General features: G+C 34.9%; 1 protein-coding gene across 1 annotated transcript in view; it reads left to right on the top strand.

Annotated features, from left to right (window-relative positions):
* The window catches only part of DLG2 (discs, large homolog 2 (Drosophila)), a 1,994,579-nt gene that overhangs the window by 378,692 nt on the left and 1,589,606 nt on the right, over window positions 1-26,281 (top strand). The window contains exon 5 of the mRNA XM_012641828.1: window positions 5,438-5,533. Within this exon, the coding sequence (XP_012497282.1) occupies window positions 5,438-5,533 (96 nt within the window). The remainder of the gene's footprint in view (window positions 1-5,437; window positions 5,534-26,281) is intronic.

Below are 26,281 nucleotides of genomic sequence, written 5' to 3'. Positions count from 1 at the left end.
CAATTGAAAATGTAGGACTACAAACTGGGGAAAATGTCCTCTTAATGCCTAGATTGGGGCTGGGAGTAAGTATTGAGAGAATGAGATAAAGAAAATGAATTTACGAGTAACAGTTGAAGTCAGGGGCTAAAAGGAGGAAGAGGAAATGAAAGAGAAGCAGCAGTGTGAGAGATTGGGTGATGGAAGAGAGATACGTTTCTGAATATAGGGCTAGGAGTTTCAATGATGAAGAGGTTAATTGGTGTGAAATGACAGAGAAAGTGGAAGATAATGAATACTATAGAAAGAGAAAGTGGAAGACAGTGAGGACTAGGAGATCATCGGTGAGTTTTAAGAGTCAAATATTCAGGGAAGAAAGGGCAGAATTCAGGGGTTAATGCAGAGGTCACAAACTGCAGCCTAGCTTTATATTTTGTTTGGCTGATAAGCTCACATGGTATTTTTAAAAATATATAGTTGTTGTTGTCAAAGAACAAAATTTCAACAAATTTAGTTTAATGATCTAATTGGCTTTTATTGGTGATTTGTGAATCAGGCAACATCTCATCTATGAAATAGAAAGGTGCTCTGATGAGCTGAGCAGAGGCTAATAGTTTTATAAGCAGAAAAGGGCCAAAGAAAGCAGAAATAAGGAACAAAAAGCAGATCGGTCATTTCAAAGTACTCTCCTTATAGAGTTAAAATGGAAGGGTCTTTCATATGATGACTCAGGTAGACTGGGTCCCTTCTAATTGGTTGCTGTGACCATCCTGATTTTTAAGAAAACTGGCCATTTTTAAAGTTCTGTTTGATTATGTGACACCTAACATGAGTGACTCCTTTCTGGCTTGGTCTGATATGTTTGGGCCTAGTGCATGAGCTCAGTCCAAAACAATGGCCTTTCATAAACTGTTTCACATTGTCAACATTTAAAAATCAAGTTATTTCTCATAAAAGTTTAGACTTCCAAGTTCTCTTGAAAATTCTAAAGACCTGGTAACACTGAATCTGGCTTTCCTCATTGCAACAAATGCCTGGAAATGACTAGAGACTGTACCTATTAGACAGGGAACACATTCTCCATTTTGCCAAAAACTATCCATCCCTTCCTAAATATGTCTCATACTTGGCTCACTTGCAATAATTTAACATTTGTCATCTAGATCAGTGGTTTTCAAACTAGCATGTGTCAGAATCACCTGGAGAGTTTGTCAAAACCCAGACTATAGGGCCCCACCCTTATTGTTTCTGATTCAATAGGGGCAGCAATTTATCTTTCTAATAAATCTCTGATGCTGCTGGTCTGGGGATCACAATTTGAAAGGATGAAGTGGTTCAGGAGTTTAGTATTTTAGTTAGGTGCACAGGCTTTTCGTTCAGACAGAACTGATTCTGTTTTCTCACCCAGGAAATAAGGATGATATTGTCTACTTCATAGGGTGTTTTTTTTAATCTAAATGGGACAATGCATATAAAATGTGTATCAATATCCTTGAAGCAAGGCATAGCTTATTGTAACTTTTCATTAAATGATTCTATTGTTGTACTGTTATTGCTATTATTACTACTGTTATGTCCTTCAAGAATATTGATTTCAGGGAGGAGAAAGTCAGAGATAGATTACTAGTTTTGGAGCAATCAAGGGTCTTTTTTTAAATTAAGAAAATATAGAAGTACAGAAGAAAATTACTATTTCCATGAGAACAAAAATGATGGCAAGTAATCAGGTGAAGGAGTAATGGTGGGAATATAAAGGCATATCAAGAGCCAGTCAAGAGATTGAGATTGAGTGTTTTGTATGTATTTAGGAAGTATATGTGGGACAATATCTTGTATGAGCTAGGAAAGTTGCAGCTCGGATCTTCAGCTGCACTAAACTGCTGAACCACTTTCTCACTGCCCACTTATCCTTTGAAATTGTGATCCCCAGACCAGCAGCATCAGCATAACCCAGAGATTTGTTACAAAGATGAACTCTTAGGCCTACTGATACAGACACAATAGGGCTGGGGCACTACAGACTGTGTTTTGATAAGCTCTTTGGGTGATTCTGACACATGCTAGTTTGAAAACCACTGATCTTGATGACAAATGTTAAGTTATTACAAGTGGGCCAGGTATAAGGACACATCACTTCAAAATGTGACTTTAGGAGACCAGAATGCCACCCCCAAATATTGCTCTTTGGCATATTGATTATTTCAAGCTGGTTATTTTGAGAAACTGCAGACACTGGAGTAGATCTGAAAAATTTCCCTTTTGTTAGAGAAATTTACATCTATAAAGGAGATTTTCATTAATAGAGCTATTTGTATCAGGAAGAGAACTGCTCTGAGACAACTTTTATCAGTTGAAAGTCTTTTATCTGCATAACTAGCTAACTTTTATGCACCATACATTTCTTCCCCTCACCCTTCCATCATTTGACTCTACCACCTCCAGAAACCCCAAGCCCTTATTTCTTTCTGTAGCTCAGGATGCTATATAAGCTTCAATCATCTGGCCCTTCTTTGAATCTTATATTTTTATGGAACTTCTGTGCATACGTGGGTACACATGTAATTAAAATAGTTTTTCTCCTGTTAATCTGCCTTATGTCAATTTAATTTGTAGCTCAGCCAAGGAATGTAGGAGGATGGAGGGAAGCTATTTTTCCCTACCCTATAATCCAAAGAATTCAACCCAACTGTGGGATGATTGATAAGGAGGAAGACCCTATGTGATGGGTGGCATTATCTCCATATTTTCAATGATGGTAGTCATAGAGTTTAAATATTTCTCCAATACACACAGCTAGTAGGTGGAAGTGAAAGAATTCTTACTCATTCTCTCTTACTCTAAAACCCATGCTGCTGGTCTGGGGATCACAATTTCAAAGGATGAGTGGGCAGTAGGAAAGTGGTTCAGGAGTTTAGTGCAGCTGAAGATCTGAGCTGCAACGTTCCTACCTCATACCAGATGTTGTCCCACGTATACTTCCTAAATACATACAGAACACTCAATCTCAATCTCTTGACTGGCTCTTGATATGCCTTTATATTCCCACCATTGCTCCTCCTGGTAACTTGTCATTATGCCTTTCTGAGCATTGTGCCTTTCAAGTCCACACTGTTTTCTATTAGACTGAACACTCCTGCTTGCCTAGATAACCTCCCTTGTCTTCAGCATTATTTCAATGTCATGTCTTTAAGGAAGACTTCTCCGATTTCACAGTCTGATAAAGATGCTACTCTTATATTTTATATCTATTACTGTAATTAACACATTGTGTTACCAATTACATATTTTTATATTTCTCTCTCTTATTAGAGTTCCTTCAAGGACAGACAGTCCATATTAATGTCTTTCTGTCTCCAGAGATGAATAAATATTTGTTTGATAATTAAATTTAATATTAATAATTTAATAAAAAGATTAAATTAGATAAATAAATGAATGCATAGATAGATGAACAAATAGACAAACAGGGAACAAAGGCTCTGATCTTGCTAAGAGAAATACAAAGCTCAACCACCTGAGGATACCCAGGTGGCCCCAGTCTCAGAAACAGTCTTTTACTCTGTCCTTAATCTATGATAGTGGATGTGCTCCACGTTCAGTATGATCACGGATCCAGTGTGCAATGGTGGCAGTGCAGGCTCAATCAGCATCTTGATTCCAGTAGGTCTCATCAGAAGTCTGGTCCTTACCGAGGACATCTACATGAGTGATACAGTCAGATTGGCAGCCCCGACTTGTTTCCATAGTTTGTGACCCTAAAGAAAGGTTGTTCCAAAAAGGCAGCACAAAGTAAAGAACTCTATGTTTCTGATGCAGAGGCTACCTGGGTATCCCCAGGTGGTTTAGCCTGACCTTCCTCTTAGCCAGATCAGAGCTCTTTTCTGTTTGTTCATCTATCCATTCATCCATTCATTCATCTAATTTAATCTTGATTTAATCTTATTTTTTCATTCATTAAATAAATATTTATTTATTTATGGGGATTGAAAAACAGTAACTACTTCTGGAGTCTTCACAGAAATGAATAAAAAAGGTGAAAAAAAGAAAAACAGTAAGACATACTGCTTATCCTCCAAGTAACTCTAATAGGACAGATTATATATACACCTGTGTGTGTGTGTAAATATATAATTTATAATACAATGTGTTAATCACAATGCTAGATGCAAACTATGGGAGTAGAAAAGGGGAGCATCTATTAATAAAATAAATTGGAATTACAGAAATCTTGGTTTCTGCTCACAGTGTTTGCAAATTTCTCTCCTTTCACAATCAGTGCAGGTACATGTCTCTATAGCTATTGACTGAGAAGGGGCAGGGATTTTTGCTCACCCAGAATGAATCCCGGGAGCTGAGACTGACAGGTAAATTGGTAAGGAAGTCCTCCTACCCAAAGAAGAGTTAGTAAAAACCCTTTTGGAGCTGTCTTTGAGTCTATTTCCCAGTACTCAGCCTGCAACCACTTTAGGAATTTCTTCTCATTAGTATGCATTAAAATGAAGGATCATTATGTGGTTGAACATACAGTGCAGTCAGCATGTTTCCTACCAATTCCCAAAGATGTCCCACAGATCCATTTTATCAGCCCACAAGTTTCTAACCCTTTCTCTTCCAGAAAACCATGACTCTGTCAGCATTCCGTACTTGTGACTGTCAAGAACCGTGACAGATCTAAGATTTTACCCTACTCTCAAGCTTAGAAGTTAACCTGGCACAGTTTTACAGATGCTGCCAGAAGATTCCTAGGACAAATACAAAGGATTTTATTACTTGCAACAAGAGCAGTGGTTAACATTTTATTGTACCAGTTACTCAAGACCCAATTCCTACAAGACAAGGCAGAGATGGCCATGTAATACATTTATATGCGGTGGGTCATGTTATAGGTTACATTCTTTCAGTTTCGGGAACACATATCTTTTATAATGATCAGTTAGCAAACCTACCCTTTGCTGTGGAAGTAGACATTATTTCTATCATCCAAACCTGCAGTTATAAAAATGCCCTAAAAGAATAGTCCAGAACAAAGGCAGTCAGTACCTCTGCTAGTTCTGAGAGCTCCAACAGCACCATAAAGTAAAGATTTCTGTTAAGTATGAGAAATTACAAAAGACGAAATCAACCCTTCTATTTTCATCTTCCCATTAACCATGCTCAGCTTTTACCACATCATCAATTTACTATTGAATAGTCCAAGTTCAACATTCCCTGGTGAAAAGCTTTGAAATTTAAAAACTTGCTTTTGAATAACTTGTGTCATTTTATGTTTTCTCTTTAGGAGCAATATAAAAATGGATTAAATAGTGCATTCATATTCTAAAACTGACATAAACAACATCTAGTATTTATTCAGGCTTTATATATTTTAATATGTATGTAAAAATTTGAAAACAATATACATTGCAGAAAACAAATAAGTATTGATTTAAACAGTTTTTTTTTTTTTTTTTTTTTTTAGCTTACAGGTTGCAGTGGACCAAATGAAAATGCTTCATGTATTGAGCAAAATAAAGAAAATCAGTGTTTTGAAAATGAAACTGATGAAAAGACAAGTGTAAGTGTTAGAATATTTTCTTTGTTTCTATGCTTAATGGGCAAGATTCGTCTTCTTTTCAATGGATACTGCTTCTAGTGATTATCAAGTAAAAAAGCTGTATAACCTAATTTCTGGCTTTGACCTGGTCAGCATGCTGAGTTCTCTTGCTCCTGAGCTGACACTAAATGTGTATTATTTTGAGTAGTTGTGTGTTTCATTTTGGGATCTGTGTTTTAGCGCATGGTCTTAGGTGACCACACAAACATTTTGAAATCTATTTCACTTCTCCCTGCTTGAAAAATATTTTTGTTTAACATAGAAGGTGTTATTTAAACTATTTGAGACTATTAGAATATGCTAAATGTGCTTCCAGGAAAGGAAGTCATCTAATTTGGCAATGGTACTGTTTTTCTCCAAAATGGAAGAGGGAGGGTGGACATCTATGCTGGACTCATGAATACTTAGAAAACAAATTTTTCAACTTCCTGGCTGTTTACAAGGATTATTTGTATTTTTACTTCCTGAATATGAAGTTATCAGGCCTAAGTGGGATAAAAATGTGCCAACTTGTCAGGCAGATAAATGAAACAAATGCTGAAAAATATATAAAAGAAACTTTTTTATTTTCATCATAGGAAAGTATATTACTAGTCTAAGCTACTTAACTCTAAAAGTCTTACTTTCTTCATCTTATAGTTCACTTATGAGATTTTAATGAAATCATGAATATGGAAATGTTTAGTACTGCCTGGTGAATAGTAGATTTTCAGTCTATTAAAATGAATTGCAAGTTTTACATTTATTTTATTGTAGTGGTCTTTTTATTAAAATTTGGAAAATAAAAACAAAGACATCATTGAGAAATTTAGACCTTTATTGATGAAGAAACATTTTACATTTAATGTGGTTTCTTTCTTTATTTTTATTTTATTCTTATTTCCTTTGAACAATTTTAAGTAATTGGGAGTATGTTTTAGGGGCATGTTCTGTGTTTAAAAAAACCTAATATGCAAAAGGTGAAGTTTGGAGATTTGATATTCCAGAGTCCTAGTAAGAAACAATGAGGATTTTTAATCAGCTCGTGGAGAAAGGAGGGAACTTAAAGAAATAATTGACAGGATTTGGTGACTAAGTAAATTGAGAGTTGGATGGTATCAGCACAAAAAATGCGGGTATTTGGGAGGAAAGATGACTAATGGGTAAATAGACTAAATTCCATTATGACATCTTAAATTTGAGGTAAGAGAGGGACAGCTAAACGATAATATTTTGAGAGTAGATAGACACATTGGTTGCGAACTAATTGTGATTTCAGAAGTAGAACAGTGTGATAGAAGGGAAAGAGCAAAAGATCCAAAATCAGAGACCAGGGTTAGTATCTTGGCTCTATCAATAATTAGTCATGTGACCTCAGGCAGAATAAATGACTTCCACTTTTATTTGTAAAATGAAATAATACCTATTGTGTCCATCCTGTAGGAATACAATAAGGATCAATTGAAATAGTTATATGTGAAAGGATGATAGCTAAATTCTCATGATATTGCATACATTTGGAGACACGACCACAGCATTAAATGAACTTAAAATATTTTATTTTAGGCAAGGTTTTAGTTGTTTGGTATTGTAACTTTAATTTCTTCAGCACAAAACAAATTGTAGTCAATATTATGATTTAGAACTGGTTGATAGAGACTGAGTGGATACCATGCAACTACCATAATGGATGGGCATAAAGTTAAGTCTCTTTTAGCAAGAGCAGAGGGGTAACCAGATGGAGAGAAACTTGACCGTAGGAAACATATCAGACTGGAAAGGAAGCATGATATAGGAGTAAATCATAATTGGAAGCCAGAGAACTTGGGTCACTGTCTTTGTATACTCAATATCTGAGTGTTCTTGGACAAGTCACTTAGCTTATCTGTACCTCAGTTTTCTAATCTAAAGTGAAAGGTTTTGATTAATTTGTGGGTCCTTTTAAGTTAGAATACATTTATAACACTTTGATAGCATAGAAAAATCATTTACTTTAGAAAATTCCAACATTTCCCTTGATTTTTTTTCAGGCTATAATATATGTTTACACAACCTGTTAAATAGTTGTACCTTCTGATTAAGAATAATTTTGCAACTCAGCTCTATTTCTCTATTTACTGTCCTTTCTGATATTTACTAGGAAACATCTTTTCCTTAATGCCACTCATTCATGGGAAAGAAGGTTTTTGTGTTTGTTTTAGGAAGTGAGAGCAGAAAAAGGATTTCCTTGCCTTTATATAAGTACGTTAGATGGTGTTCATGGTCCTTATTTTAAAAGTGATAGTACTGAGACACCAAATAGCCAAATTAATCCTGAAAAAGAAGAACAAAGTTGGAGGCCACATACTTCCTGATTTCAAAACATACTATAAAGCAAAAATAATCAAGATGGTGTGGTACTGGCAGAAAGACAGATATATTGATCAATAGAACAGAAGATAGAGCCCAGAAATATAACCTTCATTTATAGCTGTTCCCAAGATTCCCAATGGGAAAAGGACAGTCTCTTCAACATATGGTGGTGAGAAAACTGGATATCCACATGCAAATGAATGAAGTTGGACCTTTATTTTATACTATATAAAAAAATTAACTCAAAATGAATTAAAGACATAATTAAGACCTAAAACTATAAAACTCACAGAAGAAAACATGGAGGAAAAATATCAGGACTTGAATTTGGCAATGATTTATTGTGTATGATACTGAAAGCATAGGTCACAAAGCAAAAATAGATAAATGGGACCTAAAGACTTCTGCATATCAAGGAAAACAATCAAGAGTGAGAAGACACCAATGGAATCAGAGAAAATATTTGCAAATCACGTATCTGATAAGTGGTTAATATCCAGAATATATAAAGAACTTCTTCAACTCAACAACAAAAAAACAAGTAATCCAATTAAAAATGAGTAAAAGACTTGACTAGACAATTCTCAAAAAAAGATATACAAGTGGTCAACACACCTACATAAAGATACTTACTATCACAAATCATGAGAGAAATGTCAATCAAAACCATAGTGAGATATCACTGCACACCCATTTTCATGCCACATATCAAAAGATCAGAAAATGATAAGTGTTAGAAAGGATATAGAGAAATTGAAACCCTTGTACACTGTTGGTGGGAATGTAAAATGGCATAGCTATTATGGAAAACAGTATAGAAATTCCTAAAAAAATTAAAAATAGAATTACCATATCATCTGGTACTTCCACTTTGGTGTATACATTCAAAATAATTCAAAGAAGGATCTTGATGAGGTCTTTGCATACCCATGTTCATTGCAGCATTATTCACAATAGCCAAGAGGTGGAAGCAACCCAAATGCCCTTCAGTAGATGAATGGATACAAAAAATGATATATTGTGTAGCCTTAGAAAAAAAGGAAATCCTGTTACATACTACAGCATGAATGAACATTGAACATACTATGCTAAGCAGAATAATCCAGTCTCAAAAGTACAAATACTGTGTGATTCCACTCATATGAAGTATCTACAGTAGTCAAATTCATAGAACCAGGAAATAACAAGATAGTTACTTAGGTATGGGGAGATGTGGTGGGGGAAATTAGTGTTTATTGCTTATAGAGTTTCAGTTTTTCAAGATGAAAAATTGATCTATATATCTGTTGTACAACAATGTAAATACATTTAATACTACCAAACTCTGTACTTTAAAATGGTTAAGACTGTAAGTTGAATGTTATGTGGTTCTTACTACAATAATAAAAAAAAAAAATAAGTGATGTTCTGAGCTAATCTTTCTGGAGAACCAAGTTTGAAAATATTATAGAATCAGAGGATTAAAGGTAATTTTAATGGTAATGCAGAGCAATGACTCTCCTTCATTTTAAATTTCCTCTACTGTTGCCCTGCCAATGTGGAATCTATCATCTGCTGGAAAGCCTCTATTATGGGATATTTACCACTTCACAAGGTAGCTCATTTCATCTGGGCAAGTTTGAATATGAATATTATAGTTTTTTTTTTTTAATTAAACCCCATGATACTCAAACTGCTTTAGCATTGGATATCTTTCTTTTCTGTTTTTTTTTTTTTTTTTTTGGAGATAGAGTCTTGCTCTGTTGCCCCAGCTAGAGTACAGTGGCATCATCCTAGCTCACTACAACCTCAAACTCCTAGTGATCCGGTGATCCTCCTGCCTCAGCCTCCCAAGTAGCCGGAACTATAGGCATGTACACCACCATGCTTGGCTAATTTTTCTATTTTTTTGTAGAGACGGGGTCTCACTCTTGCTCAGGCACGTCTCCAACTCCTGAGCTCAAGTGATCCTCCTACCTTGGCCTCCCAGAGTGCTAGGATTATAGCTTGAGCTACCACACCTGGCCCATTTTCTACTATCAGGGAAGTATGGTAGCAAACTTCTAAGTACCTGAAATTAATGGGGGAATAATCTTTTTAGTGGAATACTGTGGTTAACTCTGACTGATTTGATTTACTGCGGATAATTTAAAACATAGAATGTAATAACTCCTCATTTCCAGGTTGATGAAGATATTGTGCTTTATCTGTGAGTGTCTTGTAGTGCCTCAGGGTCAATGTTCTGCCTATTAAAGAGCAATGACTGGACTGTTTATTAGCACTGAAGATCACAGATTTGTGTTACCAAGTCTGACACATTTATAAAGCTATTTTAAACTAATCAATGGAAATATCAATGTATTTGTTTACTAGCTGTCTCTAAAGCAACACAAACACTAAATAAATGATATCCTGTTCATTAATAGATCTGTATTTAGGATCATGGTTTTTACATTTGTTTGAAAGTATATTCTGTTCAGATAATACAGCACTTAGAACCAAACGCTGAAGTTTATGGTATTTACTACCTGGATCAATGAGTTCAATGATCTTAAAAGTGCAGCATAGACTATGAGTTTCTTAAGAGCAAAAAAGAAAGAAACAAACAAAAAGTGCAGCAGATCACCATTATAACAAAGATGGAATGGGACTTGGGGTTAGATGATCAGGATTTATCTTGGTTTATTCACTCAGTCAAGAGAGTGTATATCACGCTGGTTTACGAACTCAGTAGTTATTACATATAAATTTAGATAATTCGGTTCTTCTGAGTTTCAGTTTCTTCACCTGTAAAATTATACTTAATTGGTTATGAACACTTAATGCTATTATATATATGTAAGTTTCTAATCACAGCTTGTTTAATAAAAAGTTAATATTTATTTGCAAACCATATATTCGGTAAGGGGTTAATATCCAAAGTTTATAAAGAACTCATATAATTCAATAGTGGAAAAACAAATAACCCAATTAAAAATGGGCAAAAGGCTTGAATAGACATTTATCCAAAGAAGACAAAATAAATAGCCAACAGGTATATGAAAAGATGCTCAACATTATTAATCATCAGGGAAATGTAAATGAAAACTGCTGTGATATACCACCTCACACCCCATAGGATTATTTTTTCAGAAAGTCAAAAGATAACAAATATTGCAGAGGATGTGGAGAAAAGGGAATTCTTGTACACTGTTGGTGGGAATGTAGATTAGTATAGCCATTATAGAAAACAGTATGGAGATTTATCAAGAAATTAAAAATAGAACTACTATATTACCCAGCAATCCCTCTTCTAGGCATATAACCAAAGGAAATGAAATCACCACTGTGTAAAGATTACTTGCTCTCTGTATTCATTGCAGCATTATTCACAATTTCTAAGACATGGAAACAACCTAAGTGTCCATCAATGGACAAATGTATAAACTATTATTCAGTCCTAAAGAGAACAAGATCTTGCCATTTGCCACAAGGTAGATGAGCCTGGAGGACATTATGATAAATGAAATAAGCCAGATGCAGAAATAAAAATATTACACGATCTCACTTATATGTAGAATCTTAAAAAATTAAATTATGTGGAAATAGAGAACAAAATAGGGGTTACTAGGGATGAGGGGGAAGAAATGGGGAGAGGTAGGTCAGAGGATACAAAGTAGCAGATATTAGGATTAACAAATCTAGAGATCTAATGTACAACACGAGGACTATAATAAAATTGTACCATATATGGTATTCATGTTAAATGAGTAGATTTTAGCTGCTCTTGCCACAAAAGCAGAAAATATAGATAACTATGTGAGGTGATGAATGTGTTAATTTGCTTCACTATAGTGACCTTTTAACTATATGTATGTACCTGATAACATCATGTTGTATATCTTATGCACAGTGAAATTTATCTTAAAATAAAGGATAATGTTGAATCTGAAAATTATTTTTTATTTTATATATTTGTGAATACTATTATTAGTATAAATCACACCTTTAGAAACAAAGCTATATAAAAAACATACATTGAAAATTTCATGTTGGACTACTGATTTTAGCCTTAAAAAAAAAAAAAAAGTTTCCCTGTGTTATGTCTTACTCATTCTTTCAGAAAAGTCCCTACTTAGCATCTGTTAAGTTCTAAACACTGGTAATGTAACCATAGACGAAACAGACAAGGTTCCTGCTCTTACAAAGAAACTTCATACGGGGAACTAGTAGGAAATGAATAAAGAAGATAGATAATTCAGATTGTGATAATTGCTATGAAGGAAATAAACTAGGATCACGTAATGGAGAATGATGGAAGGGAATCTAATTTAATCAGAGGAAATCAGTTTGAGAAGGTCTTACTGAGGTGTTAGCATCTGAGCAGAGACACGAATTATGAGAAGGAGCTAGACATGTGAAGATCCAGGAAAAGAGAGTTTCTGGCAGGAGAAACAACAAATGCAAGGCCCTGAGGAAGAATCAGAATAAAAATATTTGAGGAACAGATAACAGGCCAATGTGATTGGAATGTAGGAAAGTAGAGTGTGGGAAGGACATTTAGCAATACTACTGAGGTTATTTATATTAACTTGAAAGCAAAATTTTATTTCAGACCATATAGCTTTTTAGATTTGTGGCTTGCACACAACTATTTGGATTTCTGGAATCTATTCAACTCACAGCATTGTATAATAGTAGGGAAAACTGAGCTTTATAACGAATCTACTTAATCTTCAGCAAAGTTTATAGGAAATTTGATTTGTTAGGGAAACAGAATGCTTACTGAATATTTTTTACAATTTTTAGCTTACCACTTATAATTATCTCAATTTCAAAGGTTGTTTAGATTTTGAAGATAATAAAAACTGGGAGAGATACATGGTTATCATTTAACTGTGTTCCAACTCACTTATATAAGCAAAACTGACATAAAATTCAGTTCTATATGATTGAAAACCATGGTAAAAAAAATAGGTTAAAAGCAAAAATTTCTTCATTTCTGTAGAAATTGTTGCTTCATTCAAAATTTTGTTTTAATTTAATTTTTATATATATTTTACAAATATATGCATTTAATTTGCAAAGAATATGTAGGGTCCTGCTTTTCATGAATTATTTTCAGGATTCAATATTATCCTGATATTTTTTCATCATAGGAACTCTCTGGAAAAGTCAGTCCTTTTCCAGTTGATTATAATTTCTTACTTGCCTCTGGAGAGTTTGTAAATGAGGGCAGGCATTTTGCCATGACCTGCCTGAAGTCTATTTTACTAAGCTAACAAGCTTTGCAGATGTCATTTGTGCGCCTGCTGTTCTGGGTATGTCAGGAACAGATAGATGGGAATGGGAGTCTAGGTGGGTAGATTTCTTCTGTTATTTCCTGTGGAGTTAATTTTTCTAATGTGGGGTTGATTCCTCTGGGATTGCTCGTAAGACTCTTATAAGTTATGAAACGCCTCAGTATAGGATCCTGGAGAGGCACCTATCTTTTTGGAGAATCCCAGATTGATTGTTAATTAGTCTGTATGGAGTCCAGGGTACCTTTGGCTAGAGAAGGCCTTTGGATTTGTTTGTGCTTCACTCTCAGGTTGGACCCAGGGGTACAGAAACTGCTTCAGAATTTGAGGTATGATGAGATAGAAGGAACATAGACTTTGCTCTCTGAGTTGGAATCACCTAGGTTCTGGGTCACGTAGGGCAAGGCATACAACCTCAGGCAGTTTCAGTTTCTTTATCTATAAAATGAGGATTATAATTCCTTCCTAAGAGGTATTATGACAGCATATTTGCCACAGTACTTCAGATAATAGCCACTTATTATTAATAAAAATGCTTATATGTATTACTATTTTTCTATCTCAAGGGCAAGGACCTAGTTTCAGCAGCATCCTGTAGTTGCAGCACTTCGGCTGGAAACTGCCCTTCTCCATTATAGATAATACTGTTCCAAACCATACGCTCTTGAATCAGATTGAATTTGCCAATGAAAATATTTTTATTTGCAAATACCTTCAGCTACATGCACCACCAATATATTTTTTCTTATATATATGTATAAATATTTATATATATATTATAGTTACTCTATGTGTATATGGTTCTCATATGGACAAGGGGTAATAGGCTTAAATAGGGTTTTTAAAAAATCTAGCAAGAAAAATAAATGGCATAACAAACTGTGATCATTCTTTCATTCCACTAATATTTATTTGTACCACTTAAGTGCCACATATGACTCTAGGTGCCAGAGATATACATTAAATCTGCCTTCAAGGTGCTTAGATTCTAGAATAGACACAAGATATGTTTCACTTCTAGGGATTTTCTTTTCCCTGTTCGAAACAAACAAAAGTAATGAATTTAAATGATTAAGGTACAGGCTTAATGCAAGTATTTACAATGGTAATTCTCTGAAATCAAACCTTCAATGGTAGATTTTACTAAGAATCAATATATTTCTTGCTTGATATCATTAACCTTAAGAAATATCAAGCAAAAAAATTTGCAGTCTGTGGCTTTATATCTTGCCAAACATTTCTTATAAAATCACAGGCCCAGTTGAATTCTGTGTGTAAAAAATAATGCCTCATGCTGATGCCTTGTTAATTTTTAAAATAAAATAATGTTTCCCTTGAGGCAAAGAAGTGGATTATCTTCTATCATCTTTATATCTGGGGAAAATCAATAGAAGGTAAGGTATACATAAAGTAGAAATCCTAAGTGGGACTACCCTTTAAAATGTTATGTATTTACTTATATTTAAACATATATACATTATCTAATTAATCACTTGTGCATATGAATAAATGAGTATAGAACATGCATATTGCACATGCATTTACAGTATATTTGCACTCACTTAACATTATATGAACAATGCTCTTCTTTATTCCCAAGCAGAGATTGCATGTTCAGTTTGTGAAATGCCTGCTCTAAAATACTATTATTTAATGGAAACCCATTGGATGTGTTTATTAAGCTGATTATATAAAGATGTAAGATATTATTGATTCATTCCTTTTTCAAATAATAAAAATGCATGGAATTCTTTTTTCTTTCAACTTCTAGTTATATCTTATGGGTCTTTCTCAACTCAACTCAAGGCTCCTTTTTAGAAAGCCTTCCCTGACTACTCCATTGTAGGTTAAATACCTCTACTTTGTGATTCTAAACCACCCAAGTGCTTACCTAACAGTACTGTAGTTTTTGGTTTGCTTTTGGGCTAACTTTTGCTCACCTTTGTTATCTCCACATAAGTAGATTCTCAAGTATGTTTGTTGAATGAATGAGATACTAGAGTAGACAATGGGAATATAGATTCAAAACTATCATTAAGGGGCTCACTTTAGTTGGTGAGACAGACATTAATCAAATAATCGTATAGTGAGCCCTCAACAAACAAATGTATTAGATGAATGACTTAGGGGGTGCCTACAGCATGACAGGAGTTATGCTCATGAGCTGCATTTCATTTCAGCGGATCTTTATAGTTTACAAAGCGCTTTTGTCTATGATCAGCAAGGGTCAGAAGACTAAGCAGGCTCCCTCTGCAAATTTTCCCCTGGCTTAGTTTTTTTCCTCTCTACAAAGATGGAGTGAAGTTTCAAAGGTAGCTTTCTTCCAAGGATAACTTGTAAAAATATCCCTCTTATTCTACTATCCAATTTACTTCCTCTTTCTCTCTAACCCCTGACTGTCTCTATTCTGATCATAACTAAAAAAGGCCTGGACTTGCAAATAAGAGACATGGTCTTTAATGTTGGCATCGAAAGTTTCTAGGTTCTTGGGAAGTAATTTAAACTTCCCAAGCCTATGAGAATGTTACAAGTGCTTTGTCAACTTTAAAGTGCTATGAGGACATGAAGCCTAATTATTTTGAACATGAATATGGCAATCAGTGTCCAATTACATATTAAATATTTTGGTTGTATCACTGGTACCTGGGAATGCTCAAGGATATGATGTTTTTCATATTCTGAGATAAGATTAGGAAGTATTGAGTTAAATTAATAATTGTGATGATGTAATAAACAAGAAAGCGAATAGGCAAAGTGATGCTTCTTTAACCCTTTTACATTATTGAACCATAAGACAGTTACCTAATTGAATGGACCAGAGCATGGGTTTTATTAGGTCATGAAATATGAAATGTCCAATTTTGAATCAAAAGTTTATTATATCTCAAATAAGCAGTACAATTAATCAAAGTATGTGCCTAAACTATTGACACAGTTTTGCCATCTTAATGATAGCTTGCTTATGACAGCAGCCAAGAAGCCCTCGAGAGTGAGTGGTGATGAAATCGTGAAAAGTGTTTTCCACAGCTTGTTGAGAATTGAATATTTTTCCTTGTAAGAATTGGCCCAAAGCCTGGAATAAGTGGTAGTCAGTTGGTGCGAGGTCTGGTGAATGTGGTGGATAGCAGAGAGTTTCCAAGTCCAGCTTCAGCAGTTTAAGCAGTGTTTGTTGTTTTTTGCAACATGTGGTCTTGTAAGACAATTGGCCAGTCTCTATTGACCAATCTTGGTTGCTTAATTGCAAGCATCCTCAGCATTTCATCCAATTGGTTGCAGTAGACATCCACTGTAATCGATTGACCAGGTTTCATGAAGCTATAGTGGATAATACCACCGCTGGGCCACCAAACAGACACCACTGTTTTTTTTGATGAATATTCAGGTTTGGCCTGTGTTTCAGCATTTTGTCTTTATCCAACCATTGTGCAGAATGCTTGCAATTGTCAAGAAGAATCCATTTTTCATCACACATAATAATACGGTGTAAAAATGGTTTACCTTTATGTAGTGACAGCAAAGAAAGGCAAACTTCTGGATGATTTCTCTTCTGATGCTCATTTAATTCATGGTATACCCATCTATCCATCTTCTTTACCTTGCCCATTTGTTTCAAATGGTCCAATATTGTTGGAATAGTAACATCAAACCTTGCTGCTAATTCACAGGCAGGTTGAGATGGATTCGCTTCCACTATAGGTTTGAGCTCATCATTATCCACGTTGGTCTCTGGTCACCCACATGGCTCATTTTCAAGATTAAAATCACCAGAATGGGACTTCTTAAACCATCGATATACTGTGCATTCATTAGCTACATCCTTCCCAAACACTTTGTTGATATTTTGAGCTATCTGCACTGCATTGGTTCCATAATGGAATGCATATTTGAAAATAACATGAATTTTTGATTTATGCATGGTTTCACAAAAATTGCTCTGAAAAAAAATTGAAAGATAATCACATGCCAAAACGTGTGTTTAAAAGAATGAGGAAATTCCTTTGCGCACACACACACACATACACACACACACACACACACACACACACACACACACAAAACCCAGAAGTGTCAAAGTGAAATGTCAGTTATCAACTGTCAAACTTAGTACTTAAGGAAATCAGACATTCCATACTTAACCTAATATTTGTATTGTTTAAGTTGAAAATTATCTGAAGTTACACTAGTGGGCTAACAGTTCAGAGGAAATTATTTTTTAACTACAAATAATTTTTCAAACTCCTGTTAAAGATTTTATATCAAAAAATTGAACTTTAGGATCTTTTGCTTCCTTTTTTTCCCTCCGAACACATTTCTGATTTGCTATGAATGTTGAAAAAAATCTTTAGAAACAGTGCTCTCTCATTTTGGTAAAATAATGACATGTCACTTTCTGAGATATTCATCTATTTAGCTAGCAATCAGTAGGATATTGAGATTAGAACCTGAATAATTCATGAAAGGTAAAAGAGTCTTGTATGTTCATCCTTTTAAAAATTGTTTATTATAGAAAATATACTTTTTATTTAAAAAAAGGGAGAATGATTTTGGGTGGTGGTGTAGGGAATGGTCCTGCCACTATCTTGAAGAGGTAATCAAATTATATGGGTTCCTAGACAGTTCTTCTTGATATTGTCAATGGTCCAGTTGACTATGTGCTTCTTCCTAGCAAAAATGAGGCATTGATTTTCCATTTTCCAAGCACTAATAAGGCAGTGCTTTCCATCATGTCATTCACTGTCTCCCCCTCCCTCACCCCCTTCTTTCTGAGCGCCTGTGTCTATCTGTTTCAGTGTCTCTATGTGTTTAAAATGATGAAAAAAAAGTATGTTATTATCCAGAGTGATGCTTGTCAAGCACCTCAAAGGCAGTTGATGTAGCAGCTTCACTAGAAGAAAGGGAGGGATTTGGGGGAGGGGGGAGGGTTAATCATTTGGCTGTTAAAATGCTCCAGAAGGGAACACAAAGCTCTGCCCACCTAATAAGTGACTGCAGACAGCCAGTGAGGGGGGGAAAAGTTTGGGAAAGAACTCATTTTTTTGTCTCAGAATGTGGAACTTTTGTAAACACTTTGAAACTTCCTCCCACCTCAATTTTATAATATGCTTATTCATTTAAATTTTCAGGTTGTTTGTGTATTTGCATACATCATGGGCCACACAAATAGGTACACAAATAAAAGGAGAAATAAAACGTTTTCTAAGTAAAACCTCCAAATCCGCAGTTTCTTTATGTCCCTGGCCCGATTTTCCTTATCCAGCTGTTAGTCATTTGTAAGAAGCTGCTCTTGTAATTGCCAGTGAGTTGAGATGTGATGTATGCAGCACCACATGCACCTTAGCTTTGCAGTCATATCTTTAGAGTCATTTAGGCTCCCAGGAATCATGCTCATAATAAACAGCTTTTTATTACCAAAAGCCGCTGTTCTGGCACTAGAACGACAGCCCTTTGCTAGATGGGCCGGGTAGTTTTTTGTGTTGTGTTTACTCAGAGTTGCTAGTAGGAAAGACGAAGGCAGCAAAGGGGGGACTTTGGCAAAGGAAATCTTATGGGTATACTGAAACAGCAGATCAGAATTCAGAAACAAGAACGAGAGCTGAAATGTGATTCTCTGGGGCTTGGTGTAACATTCATCTCCTCGGTAGAACTGTGCGAGGCACTCACAGGAGCCTTGTTCCGATCACGGAATCCACTAAAAGACCATGCAGCAGCGGAGCCCAGCAAGCCACCAGGAAGTTTTGCCGGAGCTGATTTCTAGGGGATTTTCCAGTGCCTAGGAGAATCCTGCTTGCCTTGATCTGTATGGAGGAGGGCTCGAGTTTCCCATGAGGGGCCCCCTTGGAAAAGCCATCTGTGCTGAATCCAGGCTCTGCTTCTCTCTGTGTGCTATTTACCAAAAGGCTTTTATCACCTTTGCTGATTTGCTGGTGTGATTCTCATGTACTGAGTCCTGTGCAGGGATCCAGGATGGATTGCCTGTGCATTGTCACCACAAAGGTAGGATAGGAAACAGGGCTGTTGTTGTGTGCAGCATTTTTCTATTATTATTCTGATCCTGTAATTAAACAGTTCTAGTAGATACTGCCCGTTCATGAGACAAAATGATTAGTATAATTTACTTTGCTGGGCATTTTGTTCCCTAAGAGGGTCTGAGGGTCCTGTCTTTATGTGATTTCAACTTCTTAAAGTGATATTGCGTGTTTGTGCAAATGAAAGGAGAATTTGCCTGTGTTTTTTATGGCAGAATTTGCGTTGGCATCTATTTATAGCTCATAAATGAAATATCTATAGTAGTAGTATAGCTCACGCATCACATTAACATAACATATGAGGGTAGTCTTTCTGAGTGTGATAATTAGTTTTTCATTTAAAAAGCATGTGTTATGTGTTTGAAGAAGCCAATCAGCTTTACTGTGGCTTGACATATTGTTTCTGATTGGAGAATTCTGATATTTTGCATTTCAGTGACTTTTTAAAGGAAAAAAGTCTTGAGGCCCTGATTTAAAATAAACAACCACAATATTTAATATTTAACTGATTTTCTCTATTTTGATTGGGAGTAAAAATATTTGCATTATTGGAAATAGAAATAAAAGTAGGAATGGAATAAAATCAATAGGCAATCCTTTTTTGGATATATTTTACAGAAAATAGCTAAAAATTTCAAAAGCATTTTATTTTATTCTGTCATCAGTTCTACATAGTATATTTAAATTTCATGAACCCTTGTTATTTGAATAGAAATTATTATTTTTAGAAAAAACTAATTAAAAGACATTTATTAGTTCCCTTTTTATTTTGCATGTAAGCATACCATGAGTTAATTTGGGCCATATCTTTTAGTATCTCACATTGATTGGATACCCATTAGACATGACAAAATCAATAGCTTAGTACAGATTTACTAAGTATACATTTTCCACTGTGATTTCCTTTTACCACTAAAGAAAAGATTATTTAATTTTGAAGCCACACACCAAGTTCTGCATGTTATGACCTTAAATATTTTACTTTTACAGATTAAATTCCAAAAAGTCTCAATGGATATCTTCCCATAAGGCCTAGTATCACATGGCCGCTTCGGTTAATGTTAGTGGATTTAAAACCTAAAATCTAGTTGGTTTAGTTGACCAGTCCTCCAAATTAGATGAATACCTTATTTTACTTTCAAAAATTGCCAAGCATGTCATTTATTTCCAGTTAAGTCAATAAAAATAAACTGAAATAAATGTTTAAAAGAGCTAAGTGGGAAATTGTATGTCCTTATGTAACCTACGAAAGAAAATATACTCTTAAATGTTTTACTCTTCCTGATGTGTTACACTTGGTGTTATTTTCCTTGAGAGAACACTGTCAAATCTGACCTACTTGTGTTTTATCATTATTTATTCCCGAATTATAATAATTTCAGATACTGTGAAACATAATTAGTACTTTTAAAATAAATTATCAAAAGTTATTAATTAGAACTCAAAACTGGAAGTATATTACATTGAACAAGTTAAATCAATACTGAAATCCAAGTTCCTTCAATTTGGAAAACATAATCTAATAAATTAATATGTCATGTCTTTTATTTTCTTACCAAAATATCGATGACCACAGGTACAAAGGTAAGAAAATATTATTATTTTGCTTTAAATGCTAAATGAGAGATAAATGTCATTATTCCAGTTATTTTGATTTGTCATATAAGTTATATGATTCAACAGAATATACACTCATGAAATTTCATGAATTTTCTTAATTCATAAATATTTCCAAGGTAGCATATATAACATCTTTAAAGAAAAAACATACTTACAAAAAAGTCACATTATGATGTTACTATAGTAAATAATGCAAAATTGATTCAAAAGCTGAACATAGGTAAGGAGATTCCTAGAGGACTTCTGACTACAAATCTTATCTATTTCATCCACCACTATTGATACTTTACTCTTTTTTTCTAAGTGGTCATGTGCATGGGATGCCCTTGCTCCACTTTCTTGGAACTCTTTGACAGGAAACTTGCAGACAATTTAGAAATTTTAATTCTATCTTAGTCAAATCCTCATGTCTTTCTCCTCCAGCAATAAGCCCACCTTCTAGCAACTCTGGCTGAGATACTTTCTTCAATTCTTGCTTTATGGAAGTTTTATGTGAGGCCAGAACTGCTAACTATCCTTATCTGTCCTAGACTCCACTTCATCTACAGTACATCTCAGGACCACAGTTGACCTCGGTCAAAGTTTTCAGTGATAGGGACACAAATATGTCCACTGGTAATAGCATCTTAATTCCTTCTTCCCTTCCTCCCTTGGCATGAAAGGCACTTACTGTCCCTTTGGGGATCCTCCTAGACCTCTATGCCCACTGAGTTCTCCCATTCCCTGCTATTACACATACTGTAGAAGTAAATTCTTCCTTATGTCTTTGTTCCACTTTCTTCAGAATGAATGTTAGAAGACTGAGAGAAGAGATGCGGATAAATCGAGAAAATGTTGCTGCATAATGGCAATAAAAAGGATCTATTAGACATGCTGGAGAAGCATTTTTATTTTTTCTGCATATAAAAGGACATAAATGACTGTAGGGCACTTCATGATAATCTAAGCCCTATGATAAAATAACCCCATCCTAGATCTCACCCCATGTAACTCAGATTGCTTAAAGTCTTAAGGGCTCCAGTCTGGTTATACTGATTTGCAGAACCTCTCAGATTTGGAATAAGATAATTTAGGCCAGGAAATCATCAGAGCAGCCATAAACACAGAGTTTCTGCCACATGGATCCCAAGGTCTTGTCGAATGTTCAGGCAACTCATTTTCATATGAAGATTGAGTCATCCCTTTTTTTCAAATGTTTCTGTCCAGTTACCATTTCAACTCTTTTGTTACAGATATCACTACTAAGAGAGAAAAAAACATATTTTAGTGTGAAGAGAAGGATTCTGGAGCAAGACTTGAATTTAAATTGTTGTTTTGAAATTTATTAGTTTTAGGACCTAGATAAGTTGTTTAACATCCCTGAGCCTCGCTTTCTTATTTGTAAAAAGAGTATGATATTACCTATGTTTAAATGATGTTGTGGTAAAGGGTGTAAAGTGCCTAGCACAATTTCTGGCACATGGAAAGATTTGTATCCAGGATAACTTATTGAGCAACTCACAATTTGTATCTCTGATGAATCCCTCTGTTTGAGTACAATCATTAAAGTAAATGAGGTCATCTCAATAGCACTGATTAAATACAATTTAGTCACTAATGCAACATGTTTTATATAGTGAAATTCCCTAAATGTTTTTGAATAATTGAAAGGTAATAATCCCCCAAAATTTGACAACTAAAATATAAGGAAAATAATGTTAGATTATGTTAAGGAAGAACCATGCTGTTAGATGATTGGCCAGTAGGGCAATAGTTATGGATGACAGACAGAATATTCTGAAATAAATTTCATGAAATGCAAACAGTCAGTACAATTTTTCTTTTACTGTGTAGGAATTCTAAAGTATCATATGTAATAGCATATAGGCTTTCATATAAGGACAGAAAAAATGTGGAACTGTGAAAAGTCAAAGTATTAATAAATCTGTACTTTCTGACTTTGGGCACCCAGAAGCATGTCAGCATCACTGTCCTCTGTCAAATGAGTGTATTTTATTGCATCTCTGAGATCTTTCCTTTTCTATCTCTAATATATTATTATTCTAGAGTACATTATTTCTGCAAATAAAATTATTCAGGTTAACTAAGTATCTTAAAAAGTAGTAGTGAGAATCATACACTAATATTATTTCAGTTGTTCATTAACCTATATAGAATATATAGACATTAAATGTTTTAAAAAGTAATCTACAAATAAAACTACAATATGTTAAATTACTGCTGTAATTTGTTAGCAAAGGCATTGTGGCACTATTAATTTTTCATATGTTTAACAGGTTAATATGCATAATAAAATTTAAATAGCAGACTGAAAGTGGACCAGGCAGCATAAAAGAAGCTTTTATTGATGTTTGTAATACTACATCTGTTCTGCAAATACAATTTCACTCTTTGCCTATGTCAACCCACTATCTTTTACAACAGTAAAGTCACTCAGAATTTCTAAAAGGAAATAAGAGTTTTTGCTAGACATTTAAAAATATTTTTATCAAAGTTAATATCATTTATTATGACCTTAATAGAAAAAAGTGGCATGTTGTCCTTTGGAAATACTCATAATAGAAATATTTACAAATATAGTTTACAAGGAAGCCAAAATAATTTTTATTTTTTACCTGAGCTTTATGTAGAGAACATGAACAAATCACCAAGGCAGCAAATGGTTTCCTCAATGGTCCCATGTTCATAGACAAAGCTATTTATTCATGCAGGTGTATAGTTCCTCTCATGGTAGAAGCAGCATATCCATTCATTCATTTTATTCATCTAACAAGTATTTATTGAATGCTTACTATGTGCTTGACCTACTAAAGGTCATGGGATACAATGAGCAATCTGTTCTCATGGAACCTTTTGTCTAATGAGGAAAACAGCCAATTATAGAAATAACAGTGATGTGTGATAAGGAAGTGAATATAGACTGCTATGGAAATGAGGACAGGGATATCTAAAGAATCTGATGGGTTCAGTTGCAAGGTAGGTGGGGATAAATATCAGATGAGGCTTTTCTAAGGAAATGATAATTAAGGTAATTGGCAGAATGGAAGGCACAATGGAGTGGAAGAATATTTTAGGCAAAGTTCTGTGTGTGTGTGTGTGTGTGTGTGTGTGTGTGTGTGTGTGTGTGTGTGTGTGTGAGAGAGAGAGAGAGAGAGAGAGAGAGAGAGAGAGAGAATTGCACATTTGAAGAAAGAAAGGTCAGTGTGGCTTGGATGTAAGGTGTCCAAGATAAGTAATAAGATACAAAGGATGCAGAGATAGGTAGGGGCCCAGTCATAAATATCAAGAAGTTGCGATATCTATGAACTTAAAGAAAATATGATTTTCCATCCATTGTTAACACTAGTTCCAAGTCCAAGTTTACCCAGACTTCTCTCTCATTTCATCCCTCTGATTTGAGCTCTCTCCTATTTTCTGGCACATCCTCCTCTGCCCATCCTTATACCGGTTCAGTACAAATAATGATTTCCCTTTTCACTAACTGGATGACCTCTGAATTGTAGTTTTATCATCCATAAAAGGAGATCTATCTCACGGAGTTGTTTTCAGGATTAAGTGAGATGAGAAGTATAAAATGCTTAGCATATTACCTTGTAGGGGGTAGATGCATTATTCTCTGTTAGGGTCCATAGCTTCCCTATCTTCCTGTCTTTGGTGTGCTTCTCCTCCTATCTATTCTGCCAGTGACACTGGTTCTGATTCCTGTTATCCCAACCAAGTAAAGGTGGCATATCTACTGAACAGAGATTGGAGCAAGGGGATGGATAGACCAGGAAAAATCTATTGAGTGACAGATAGAGGCAGAAATACAGCTAATATTAATAATAGGGAAAATTTAACATAATATGGACTTTTTGTAGAAAAAAGCAGGGGAAAGAGACAATGTGAAGAGATTCCATAACTGTTTCAGTAACCTGGGATTAACCATTTTAATAGCATCAAAAACCTTGAAATACTAAAGCCATTAATATAATAGCTTAACTTTTCCTTATTAAGTATTCCATCCAGCTGCCAGAGTGATCAACCTAATAATATACAAGCCCAACAGCTTCACTTTAACATGGAAGCCCTGCAAGAACACCCTATCAGAGATGAGTAGTTGTCCAAATTCTTAACAAAGTACACAGTTCTCTCTTGACTTAGAACCTTAATTCATCTCTTGTCTTAAATCACTATGCTTTGTATTTTATACCCCAAGAATATGAAAAATGAGTGGACCAGACCACGTTTTAAATCTGTGTTACCTTCACTGACTTTCATTAAACTAAAGGAACACTGGCCTTGAGGTTCCCCTCTATTGGTTTTTTATTTCTTTTTATTTATTTCAGAATATTACAGGGGTACAAACATTTTTCTTACATGAATTACTTTTGTGCAGTTTGAGTCAAAGTTAGAAGTGTGTCCATTACCCAGATACTGTTCACTGTACACCTGAGGTGTAAATTAAACCATTCCCTCCTCCCCTTCCCACTTGCTTGATTTCCATTAAATTTTAATTCGATATGTCCACATTAGTGTTGATCATTTTGTTCCAATTTAATAGTGAGTACATGTGGTGTTTGTTTTTCCATTCTTGTGATACTTCACTAAGGAGGATAGTCTCCAGTTCCATCCAGGTTGTTACAAAAGGTATTGGTTCACCATTTTTATATGGCTGAATAGTACTTCATAGTATACATATACCACATCTTATTAATCCACTCATGTATCTATGGGCACTGGGACTGTTTTCACATCTTTGCAACTGTGAATTGTGCCACTATAAACATTCAAGCGCAAGTGTCTTTTTTTTTCCTTTGGGTAAATACCCTGTGGTGGGATTGCTGAATCAAATGGTAGGTGTACTTTTAGTTCTTTGAGTTATCTCCATACCACTTTCCATAGGGTTGCACTAGTTTGCAATCTCACCAAGAGTGTATAAGTGTTTCTCTTTCTCCACATCCATGCCAGCATCTGTTGTTTTGGGACTTTTTGATAAAAGCCATTCTCACTGGAGTTAGTTGATATCTCATTATGGTTTTGATTTGAATTTCCCTGATTATTAGAGACATTGAGCATTTTTTCATATGTTTATGGGCCATTAGTCTATCTTATTTTGTTTTTTAATTTTTAATTTTTTTATTTCAGCATATTATAGGGGTACAAATGTTTAAGTTACATATACTGCATTTGCCCTACCCAAGTCAGAGCTTCAAGAATGTCCATACTCCAGACAGTGTGCACCATCCCCATTAGGTGTCAATATACCCATCCCCTTTTCCCCGCTCCCACCTGCCTGACACCCAATGAATGTTACTATTATATGTGCACATAAGTGTTGGTCAGTTAATACCAATTTGGTAGTGAGTACATGTGGTGCTTGTTTTTCCATTCTTGGGATACTTCACTTAGTAGAATGGGCTCCAGCTCTATCCAGGATAATACAAGAGGTGCTAGATCACCATTGTTTTTTGTGGCTGAGTAGAACTCCATGG

This window comes from Propithecus coquereli, unplaced genomic scaffold (assembly GCF_000956105.1).
Source record: "Propithecus coquereli isolate 6110/MARCELLA unplaced genomic scaffold, Pcoq_1.0 Scaffold170, whole genome shotgun sequence".
In the NCBI taxonomy this organism is placed as follows: Eukaryota; Metazoa; Chordata; class Mammalia; order Primates; family Indriidae; genus Propithecus; species Propithecus coquereli.
This window is presented reverse-complemented; position numbering and strand designations above follow the sequence as displayed.